Below are 11,781 nucleotides of genomic sequence, written 5' to 3' on the forward strand. Positions count from 1 at the left end.
CTTTGGGAGGCCGAGACGGGCGGATCACGAGGTCAGGAGATCGAGACCATCCTGGCTAACACGGTGAAACCCCGTCTCTACTAAGAAATACAAAAAAAACTAGCCGGGCGCGGTGGCGGGCGCCTGTAGTCCCAGCTACTCGGGAGGCTGAGGCCAGAGAATGGCGTGAACCCGGGAGGCGGAGCTTGCAGTGAGCCGAGATCCGGCCACTGCACTCCAGCCTGGGCTACAGAGCGAGACTCCGTCTCAAAAAAAATAAATAAATAAATAAATAAAATAAAAAAACCAACACAAGTGAAAGGAAATAAAATCTGATAATTTATTTTAATTCTACCACTACATCCTAGGGACACGGAGTTGATAATAATTAGTGGCCCAATACTAAAGTGATGGAGAAAAGGAAGAGGGAAGAATGACCAGAAGGGTGTACGGGTGTCAAGTGAGTCACTGGAAAGGTTGGTAAAACCAGTGGCTTCATCTGTGCTGACGGTGGCTGGGCTTCATAGAGTGGGTGGGCCAAGCAGCCTTTTCCAACAAGGGCTAGGACTTGTGGTCTGACCACAGAACGGGCCGTGAGTGGTTGAGAGGGTGGGACCTGGACTTCCCCTGGGGATCTCCAGCTGAACCCAGGACTGGACACACAGAGATGTATCATAAAGAAATGCTTGCAGGTAGGGTGGGGAGGGTAGGCTCAGGGAATGCCTGCTTAGAGGAAGAGCTAGAAATAAAAGCAGGCCAGAATGGTCAGGCAGTAGCTCCTCTCTGAACAAAACTCCATGGGGGGCTCCGAGGCCGACAGGGCCTACAAAGGCCAAGAGGGCAGAACTGGGAAATAAAATCAGCATGGCTTGTGGCAACTTTCAACAGAAGGCATGAAGCTACCAAGAGCAGAGGTGCTTATGTCGTTTTGGGATGAAACCATCAGAGACCAGATGAAGGGTCAGATCAGGGGTGAGGAATGTCTTTAATTATGAATCACTGACTCATTACAACAAATCATCCAAGGGTGATGCTTTAATAAAGTAACCTAATTTTAAGTATGATGGGTGAATGGAATATGGGGGAGGGGGACACGGAGTTTGGAAATGGGAAAATGTAAAACAGACTTTATTCTCTTTGTTAACAAAATAAGAGAGATTAGTAAATGAATTAAATGAATAAAATAAAAACACATTTCAAACACATAGAGACCATAACATAGAGACGCACAGACACAAGAAGAAGGGACAGTGGGGACACCTGTCAGCTGGCCACGCCTGCAGGGCTCTGAATAAGCCACTCTTCTGTTCAGCCCGCCCCGGGTCCCCTCTGCACAATGAGCTTGTCCCCTTCTAATGCTCTGCTTGGTTTCCATTGTACAAGAACTGAAGTGCTCTCTAGCCTGCTGAAACCGTCTATAGCAGCCTAGATGGCATTTAAAATAAAGACTGTGAACTGATGAAATGACCAATTATGTTAAGTACCCATGCCTGGTGTAATCCAAACCAAATCTTACCCCATTATCCTCGAAACCGAGAGGTGATTCAGCAGCCCTTCTTGCCAGTGATTCTGAACCAAAATACAGACACTGCACCCGACGTCCAAGGAGGACCTCGAGAACAACCAGTTAATTCTTGCAATTGGTTTTGTGCTGGGAAAAATAAAGGTACTAAGTTTCCACTCTAAACCAAACAACGATTAGATCACGAAAACTGGTGCCCCGCTGTAACTATTAGGTCATTTTGATTTCAACTTCGTTTCAGGTTTTAACTTCCATTATTTCCTCTTCGGACATTGCATTACTCTTCCCGTCGCTATCCAAAGGTGTCTATGAAGTGCTCAGGTTCCGCGCTGTTGCTATGATCTCTGTGAAGCTAAGTTCTCTGGTTATTTCTTTCTTGCAATGACTTTTTTTTTCTATTTCCACACACCTATATCTATCTGCTTTTCTAAGGCCTTAAGTGTCAGTTCTCCCAAGAAGAGACAGCCCCTCTGCTCCCACCTTTCTGACAAAAATACGTCTCCCTCCTCTACACGACAGGGCACCCCCACTGTATTAGTCCATTTTCACACTGCTGATAAAGACATACCCGAGACTGGGTCATTTATAAAGAAAAAGGGGGTTAATGGACTCACAGCTCCACGTGGCTAGGGAGGCCTCACAATCATGGTGGAAGACAAAAGATACATCTTACATGGCAACAGACAAGGGAGAATGAGAGCCAAGCAAAAGGGAAACCCGTTATAAAACCATCAGATCTCGTGAGAATTACTCACTACCACAAGAATAGTATCGGGGACACCGCTCCCATGATTCAGTGACCTCCCACCGGGTCCCTCCCACAACACGTGGGGATTATGGGAGCTACAATTCAAGACGAGATTTGGGTGGGGACACAGCCAAACCACATCCTACTTATTTTCCTATCCTGCATTATTGAGACCTGGGGAGACCACTCCATGAAGTAAGTGATCCCCCACACTGGTTCGATTCTGCCAGTCCTGCTAGTGATCCGTAACTTATGATCCATAACCCTGGCTGGCTTCTGCTGGCCAGTCACTGGTCCCACAGCACCCTAAAGAAAGATTCCCATGTCACCCCCACGTGACCAAACTGCACCTTCTCCCCCAGCACCGAGAATTGGCATCTTTGGGGACAAGCATCCTGGTTCTACTTGCCCTCAATTCCAATGCCTGTGGCTGGAACCTATTGACAGAGTTCCCTACTGATCTGATTATCTAGAAAACTTTCCTTCCACTTGCTATAGGGAAAAAGGAGGGATTTTTGAAATACAGAAAATAGAAAGTGAGAAATCAAATCATTTTTGAAAATAGAAAGTGAGAAATCAAAAACCTGAGAAAGTGGCATTAAACAGGCACATTTTCTTCTACTTGATTCTAACCCAAACCTTCCCCTGGCATGACCGGACAGTCCCTTCTTTAGGTATTCCTATCTTTATTCGCAAAACTCTTGCTTGTGGGCATTAGCAACTTTCCCATGGCCCAGAACCACCCACCAAAGGAACACAAAAATAGTAATTAGGAAGAACACCCATAGATTCTAAAAAAATACTATCCACAACAAAAGTGTCTCCAGAACTCTAGGGAATGAAGAAACGTCACAGAAAAAAAAATGAATGTTAACAAATCTCTGGCCACCCTCCCAAGCTCTCACCAAGATTCTTCTGATTTTCAAATGTACAAAATTTTAAAGGGTTGCATTTAACTGGATGTGGATTCAATAAGCATCTGAAATCTGTCCTAGTTTAATTCACAGTGCCTAGAGCAATTGGGGGAATCTGTAACCCTATCAGGAAAAGAAAATAAGTCAACACCCACAGGATAATCTCATACTGACATCTCTCAACTTCAGAAACCTTATCAATATTAATATTTCCCTCATGTTTTTGCCCCACATAAATGAACAAGAAGAACTTACCTAATGCCAAAGTGAATGAATAAAAATCATGAGAAAAGGCTCTAAGAAAACAAAATCTCTTTTCTCAAAATAATCCAAACCTGAATGATATTCATGTCACTGCTATAGTTCTAGAGGAAAAATGATGCGCATAACTTTGAAACTCACTTGAAAAGAACCCAAAGGCTGATCCTAATCAGTTTCCACTTCTACTATCTGAAGAGAAAACAGAATAGATTTTTTAAAATTATGTGTTAATTTTTGAGAGTGGAGGGACTTCCTTTTGCTCTCTTAAACATTTAGGATATCTACGATGATTACTAAAATTAGGTTTAACCAAACTTGCCTGACTACACTTCACCTATACCAAGCAAAAATACAAAGAAATGCTTAAGTTTCCAATTTCACGGGCTATTAAAATGACAATATGCAATTGCGTGGCCTATAAATCGCACTAAAAATGTGATGACATCTCTCACAAGGGTTCGAGCTACTACGGAAACCTGAAGATACATGTCCCTCTTCTTAACCACACTTACCTTCTACTCCTTCACACATATGGCCGGCCTTCAGCCTGTACTTTTAAGGGAAAGAGGCTAAACAGCTCTCAACCAATCAATAGACACTAAAATCCCTCACCATAAGCCCAGTGTAGTTCAAACACTCTTAGCACAGCCAAACCCATCTGCATTTGGCCAGCGGGGCCTGTCTGACTCCTAGTCAATCAACAGAAGTAGGAGGGATAGAAAGCTCCAAAGCCCCTGGGAATCACCTAATTCCATTTTATTTACAGAACCGATATCCAAAATAGCGATAACCCCAAAGTAATTTCTAAAAGTATTAAAAATGAACCTCTTTGCTATTTTTAAAATTATTTATTCCTCCTTAACTTTGGCCATTTCAAAAGGAACTTAATGGCAAAAGTAGAGATGAAAGGTGGTTGAAATTCCGTGAGCACACCGGCTGGGGACTAGGACAAGGGAGCTGAGTTGGGCTGGACAACAGCAAGGGTGTCCCCTGTAGGTGACACTTGTGGGGACCAATGTAGGGTGACTGGACTCTGAACCTCAGAACGAACCACGGCCAACCTTCCAGGTACACGGAGATGTTGGGCAACAGCAAGCAATGCATGCACCCCCATCCTGATACAAGTGCCAGAATAGCCAAACCCTCCTTTTGCAGCTCAAGTTTTTGAAACATGTAAAGGGGTTTGCTTTTATCAGCCCAGTTTATATTCCTGTCACATTTTAATTACCACGTAATTCCAATGTCACCAAAGCAAGCCAAACACTTCCAGAATATGACCAGTGACAGCGGGCCCAAGCAGCAGTCCTTAGAGGCCTGGTTTCAGACTCATGATTCACAGCAACCAAGAGGCTTGAGTAGGAAGAAATAAAGGGAACTGGATAAAGAAACCCCACCCACAACAGTCACACTTCTCCAGAGAGCGGCCACTCCTAAACGGGACAGACTCTCCGGTTTGACACCAAGCACAAAGGAGTGATGAAAGGCAGGTGGGTGAGGGGGAGGGGGAGGGAGAGGAAGGGGTGTTGCTAGGGACCTACCTTGGAGAAGGGCTCCATTTCTCTTGAAGAAGGTACTGCCCGGCCAGATGGGTGGACCTGATGTGCTGAAAGAAAAGAGAAACTAGCATAAGGCCAAGTTCATCTGCACTCACACACCTGCAACCCCTCCCCACACTTCCCTCAAAACATTTCCCCAAGCATGCATTACTGACACCCTTTGAAAATGCATCCTGGAAAACCATGAGGTCTGCTTTATTGTAAACAGGTTTCATATTTCACAGTGCAGAACCTACCTGTGTGAGCATTCTGTTTATCACCTTGACCCTGCTCACACCTGGGCACTGAAATCACCGACCGATACACAAAATGGCAAATTCACATGGTCTAATGGCACAGCATATAACTTAAGAATATTTGCTAACCTGTTCATAATTTCATGAATGTATGTGACAAAGAACTCCTAATCATGTTTTCTGAGACCAAGTGGGTTTTCCAACACTTCCTCGTGCCACCTGCCTGCTACAAATGCAAACTTGCCTTTCTCGGCATTTCTACCACTAAATCCTCAATATACGGAGATGACCTTAATCGACTTCCTCCTTCCCCTCTCTTCTCTTGTTTCGTATCCTGTTTTCAACTTCTTGGCTTAAAATGTTGCACTCCATACCCTATAAAACATTTTGCAGATATGTTACCACCCAGAGTGTGGTAACAGGAGAGGCAATAGGAAAGATCAATATATCACGAAGACACTTACTGCATTTATAGATGAGCATTTCCACTGTTTTAAGACTGCCAGTAGAAAACTTTATAACCAAGCCAGTCTTAGTAACGTGTCCTTAGAGTGCAAAGTAGGTTATATTCTAAATCAAGGATTGGTTTAGATTAATGTTAGAGAGTACTTAGTCAAAAATGTTACTACATCCAGCCCAAGAGGCAGCATAAATTACTTTCACCGAAATAGTACATGACAAATTATATTGGTTAATGCATTATCAATCACTTTCAATATGAGAAAAATAGGTTCGAGTAATACATTTCTAAGTTTGGCAGAAACACACACACACACACACACACACACAGACACACACACACACACACACACAGAGGAATCTGAAGGGCTCTACGGTGAATGTTCCACCAGTGAACCAGGATCTCTAGTTATCTAGGACAGCAATACTGTTACCAAGTAGAAATGCCAATGACACATTCTGCCCACTGAAATTTCATTACCAGAGGTACAAATAGTACAGCAGGTATAGGGACACATTACATGATTGAGGAGGAATAGGAGGGAAGAAGAAATGAGCTACAGCACAAAAATACTATCACACATCAAAATCATGTCAAACGTGCTAGAAAATACATACTATAAACCTTGATGTTAATGAACCTTTTGTTTTATTTTGTTTTGGATCCACTATACTAAAATTAAATGAGCATCATGCATCTCGGCCATGGTATTTCCAGCAGCCCTGATTCTCAGCCAGGTAGTTGTGACCACAGAGTGGCCAGGAGCTACACAGGTTAACAGCAGACCAGACTGGAGTCTCAGGATGATGATACCAGCCGATTGCTCTTCCACTGGATTCCGATCTTACTCTGTTTCAGGGCACTTAAGGCTCAAAGCTGCATGAAGAATAATGTGCATTAAAACACTTAAGATTATCTTTTAACAATCCCAGCAAGCTCTCAGGATTTTACCATCTTATTTTTATAACAAAGCAGGGAACAGCAAGCTGGCTGTTGCCAAGACGGAATCACCTGATTTATAAAGATATTTTAAAACTGAGGACTTCGTTATAGCAGAGTTGGTGTTTCTAGAGAATTCAATAATTGAGTATTACTGCAGGAGCCTGAATATCCAGCTTACTTCCATCCAAATCTCTTCTTTATCCTGACCTTGATTTGGCTGAAAACTGAGCAGACATCAGGCATGGAGCAGTATGGGGAATGAAGGTCGGATAAATTCAGTGGTTTAGATAAGGAAAATTCTCTGTATGATAGAAATCTACCTAAAGATTCTTACAACATCCTTTTAATGTACTTAAATCACTGACAGTTCTATGGTCAATCTGTGGTGCTGTGGAACTTATCTGTACTCTAGTAGTGGAGAGAGACTTCGACTGCTGACCACCTTCTCTTTCCTGGCCCCTGTTGTAATTGATGAATTCACACATGGTCTCTTTCCAGCTCAGGGTAAGTCAGCTCCTGCCATGCTAAATGCCAAGTTTTCAAGCTCCTTGGCCCATATCTACACACTTCTTTTGGGTGGTTCCTCAAAATAACATCTTCTAACTGTGAGAAGAGCCAAGGATTTATTAAGCCCCTGTTGAGAATTGTGCTTGGTGTTGAGAAAGACTTGAGGGGAAAATTTAAAGCCCTATTTTATGATCTCTAAGAACCTGATGTCATACTTACCTGGCTCCAGACTCCTCTGACTGTATCTAATGAGACCAGTGATGCCTATAGACAGACTCAAGTTTACGTCTCCAGTGGCTGCAGGTTGGGAGGGCAACAAGCTTGATTTTTTCCCCCCTCCATCTGGAGATGTCCCTGGATAATTGGCCCTTAAAGCTTAAAGTTGGTTAAAACCACACATGGTACATGAAATTACTTAGAAATGTCTATTAACCGCAATAATTCAGAGACAAAACCAGTGATAGAAGTCTTTGTGGGAGGAGTTGCAAACCACCCATTCTCAGGCAGCTCAAGAGCGGGGAGGGTGGGAGTGGTAGGTGCAGGGGAAGAATGGGGTGCTCTCCATACCCAGCCATGTAAATATCACTGCCACGAGATATGACCATGGCGGCCCCTTCATAACCCTGAGTGGGTTTTAATCACCTTAAAATGCTGTTTGCATTGCTTGACGATAGGATCAAGTTACCATTTACTGAGCATAGTAATCAACCCCTTTCCGTGGAATCCTCTAATTCTGCAGGGTGAGCAGGGCGGAAATCACCTTCCTGGTTTTGGGGGTTTTTTTTTTGACAGAGTCACGCTCTGTCACCCAGGCTGGAGTGCAGTGGTGCGATCTCGGCTCACTGCAACCTCCGCCTCCCAGGTTCAAGCGATTCTCCTGCCTCAGCCTCCCGGGTAGCTGGGATTACAGGCACCTGCCAGCAAGCCCAGATAATTTTTGTATTGTTAGTTGAGGTGGGGTTTTGCCAACTGATTTCAATGGCCAGGCTGGTCTCAAACTGCTGACCTCAAGTGATCTGCTCGCCTTGGCCTTCCAAAGTGCAGGGATTACAGGGGTGAGCCACCATGCGTGACTCATCCATTCTTTTTTTTTTTAATTTTTTTTAAATTGAGATGAGATCTTGCTCTGTTGCTGAGGGTGGTCTCAAACTCCTAGCCTCCAGTGATCCTCTTGCCTCATCCTCCCAAAGCACTGGTGGTGTGAGGTACCATACCTGTCCACCTTCCCTGTTCTATAGGGAGACAGACAGAGGTCCTGAGAGGCAAAAGGACTTGCCCAAGGCACGGTATGACACGTTAGTCATGATCAACCCAAGAAGGACTAGGGCTTGCCCACTGTACCATAGAAACACACACAGCAACAGCTCCAATTTCATTTCTACTCTTCCAGCTTTCCTCTTCTGCTCTTCCAGCACTAAACTCTTAGTCATCCTTCTCCGTGGAAGAAGGCTGTGAATGGTATTTTGCTAGGACTCTCTCTAAGGCAAAGTCCCAGGCTAGAAAAAGCAATCAGGCTAACCATATGTGAAAGACACGCAGGCTCCTATTAGCAGACACAATACAACGCCAGTGCCACAAATGTCTCATTTCAATAACACGCTAACAAAAATCCCATGACCTTCAGCAGTATAAGCCAGACCAACTTTGCAACAAAGAAAGCAGACCAGTAGGTTAAGAGGACCTTGCCAGCCAGCAAGGTGGAGTGCGACCTGGCATTTGAGAACATTGATCCGGCTGACCGTCAAGAGCAGCGCTGAGCCTGCAAATCCCAAGAGGTGAGTGATACCATCCTGAACAGCATACCCGGCGGCTGCCAGAGACTCAGCCCTCAGTCATTCCCGGACCCCGCACTCTGAGCTACGCTACCTCCAGCTCCCAAAGGGATACCCTGAGTCAACAGGTCGGACAGCCCGAGGGTGGCTCTTAGCAAGATGATGTGATCCATCATGTGTTCTCTCTACACCCAGGAACCTTAACCATTGTGAGAACCAGCTGGATTATAAACAGAGACCCCGGGAGGCTCCATCAAGACCCACACCTGTATTCACCAGCTGAACTTTCTGTGACTCTCAACGAGAAATAAATTAAGAAAAGGACTGTTTTCTAAGATCTCGCCTGTCAAATGTGAACTAGGACCTCTAAAAGAGAGAAGAGAGCCAGGCGTCACTGGCTCACGCCTATAATCCCAGCACTTTGGGAGGCCAAGGTAGGCAGATCACGAGGTCAGGAGTTCGAGACCAGCCTGACCAACATGGTGAAACTCCATCTCTACTAAAAACACAAAAATTAGCCAGGCGTGGTGGCGCATGCCTGTAATCCCAGCTCCTCAGGAGGCTAAGGTAGGAGAATTGCTTGAACCCAGAAGGCGGAGGTTGCAATAAGCCAAGATCGCACCACTACACTCCAGCCTGGGTGACAGAGCGAGACTCCGTCTCAAAACAAAAAAAAAAGAGAGAGAAAAGGATGCTATAACACGGATGAACCTTGAAAGCAAGCTAAGTGAAATAAGTCAGAATAAATAAACAAATACTGTCTGATTCCACATAGAAGAGGTATCTAGAGTAGTCAAATTCACAGACACAGAAAATGGAATGGCGGTTGCTAGAGACTCGGGGAAGGAGGAGTAAGGAGTTTAATTGGTACAGAGGTTCAGTTTTACAAGATGAAAAGAGTTCCGGAGGTTGGCTGTACAACAATGTAAATGCACTTAACATTACAGAATGCACACTTATAAAATAGTTAAGATGGTAAATTATATGTATTCTACCACAATTTTTTTTTTGTTTTTCTTTTTGCAGTGGGGTCTTGCTCTGTCACACAGGCTGGAGTGTAGCGGCAAAATCTCGGTTCACTGCAGCCTCCACCTCCTGGATTCAAATGATCCTCCTGCCTCAGCCCCCAGAGTAGTTGGGACTACAGGGGCACACCACTATGCCTGGCTAAGTTGTTTTTTTTTTTTTTTTTCCAGGACAGGATCTCACTATGTTGCCCAGGCTGGTCCCAAACACCTGGGCTCAGGTGATCTGTGTACTTCAACCTAAAACATTTTTGTTAATGTATAAAGAGATGAGTAGGGAGGGGAGGAGGGAGAGGAGTAGGGAGGGAAGAAGGGCGGGGGAGGAGGAAGAAAGAATGGAGAGATAGAGATGGTAAGAAGGACTCTGAAAAAGTGAATGAAAGCCTAAAGCGTGTGGGGTGGGAAGAAAGGAAGAATATCTGAATGCCCCCTGTGGTCAGCTCTCTGCCAGAATGGTCCACAGCACACAAAAAAGCAGAAAGTCCAAACCAACAGGGATGGGGTGGGGGCAGAAAATGGGTGTAGCAAGACCAGCCCATCCTGATTTAGCACCCCTGGAGGCCAGAGCTTACCCACTACTCTTAAGTAACTGAGCACAGAGTCCCATCATACTCTTAGCGCTGGAGATGGACTGTGATGGCAATCCCTTCAGATGGGTGGCATCTACCAGCAGACTGCGTTTCCCCAGGAATAAAACAGTCAAGGTAGTTGTAACAAAGGGAGAATCACCCCCAAAAAATCCTTGAAATTCCATTGTTTTGCCTTATAACTGGGGATTAATCACCAGGAAATAATAGAAAACCAAATGTGACCTACGCCACACTGTAACGGGCTCTTTAGGTGAAGGATGTCAGTCGCTGGCGTTTGGAACCCAGGAACCAGAGCAGGCTGGACAGAGATGTGTGTGGGAAGCTTCACAAAATACCACTCACTGTTCGAGAAGCATCACTAAGAGCACAGATGAAAGTTCAGATTCTCGGGGACATTCTCGACACTTCTAACCTTCCAAATAAGCTTGAGTGTCCCGGCAATTAAAAGGGATCTCTGTGCCACAGGGTCTAATCCAGGGTGAAGTGGAGAGAGCGCGGGATTTGGACTCAGGAAATTTGTTTAAAACACAGACTGAAAGTCTTTTAACTCGTCAAAGTCTCAATTCCATGCCTGCAAGCCGGGACAAATGATAGCATCTAGTGTGTGAGAATAAAATGAGATGGTGGGTATGAAAAAAAATGCTTTCTAGACTGCAAAATCCCAGAGGTGGTTTTTCTTTTTGTTGTTTTTGGTTTTGAGACATAGTCTTGCTCTGTCTTTCAGGCTGGAGTGCAGTGATGTGATCTGGGCTCACTTCAACCTCTGCCTCCCAGGTTCAAGCAATTCTCCTGCCTTAGCCTCCCGAGTAGCTGAGATTACAGACACCCATCACCATGCCTGGCTACTTTTTGTGTTTTTAGTAGAGACACGGTTTCGCCATTGGCCAGGCTGGTCTTGAACTCCTGACCTCAAGTGATCCATCTGCCTTGGCCTCCCAAAGTGCTGGGATTGCAGGTGTGAGCCACCATGCCTGGCCCCAGTGGTAGTCTTGATTGCAAGCAAATCCCAGTTCAGAGTTAACTGACACACTCAAGGCCACACAGCAACATTGTGGCTGTTGTCAGCTGGGCACCAGCACTTCCTACTAGACATCCTTAACTCTCCCAACTTGGCCCTTTTTTTCCATTCCTGTGATAGATGAGGTAACTGTACTTTTCTCTTCCTCTTTTCTTTAAGGATTCTTTGAGATGTTCTAATTGCAAATGTTTCTCAGTCTAAAGTAGCAACAGTTACTAAATATCCAAGAAGCAGCTTCACAGATATCACTT

At 44.7% G+C, this 11,781-nt stretch overlaps 1 protein-coding gene across 3 annotated transcripts in view; it reads right to left on the reverse strand.

The window, feature by feature from the left end:
* FOXN3 (forkhead box N3) overlaps positions 1-11,781 on the reverse strand; it is a 520,915-nt gene that overhangs the window by 132,691 nt on the left and 376,443 nt on the right. For all 3 annotated transcript variants that reach the window (XM_011974305.1, XM_011974304.1, XM_011974303.1), the window contains one exon: positions 4,963-5,027. In XM_011974305.1, the coding sequence (XP_011829695.1) occupies positions 4,963-5,027 (65 nt within the window). The remainder of the gene's footprint in view (positions 1-4,962; positions 5,028-11,781) is intronic.

This window comes from Mandrillus leucophaeus, unplaced genomic scaffold (assembly GCF_000951045.1).
Source record: "Mandrillus leucophaeus isolate KB7577 unplaced genomic scaffold, Mleu.le_1.0 Scaffold144, whole genome shotgun sequence".
In the NCBI taxonomy this organism is placed as follows: Eukaryota; Metazoa; Chordata; class Mammalia; order Primates; family Cercopithecidae; genus Mandrillus; species Mandrillus leucophaeus.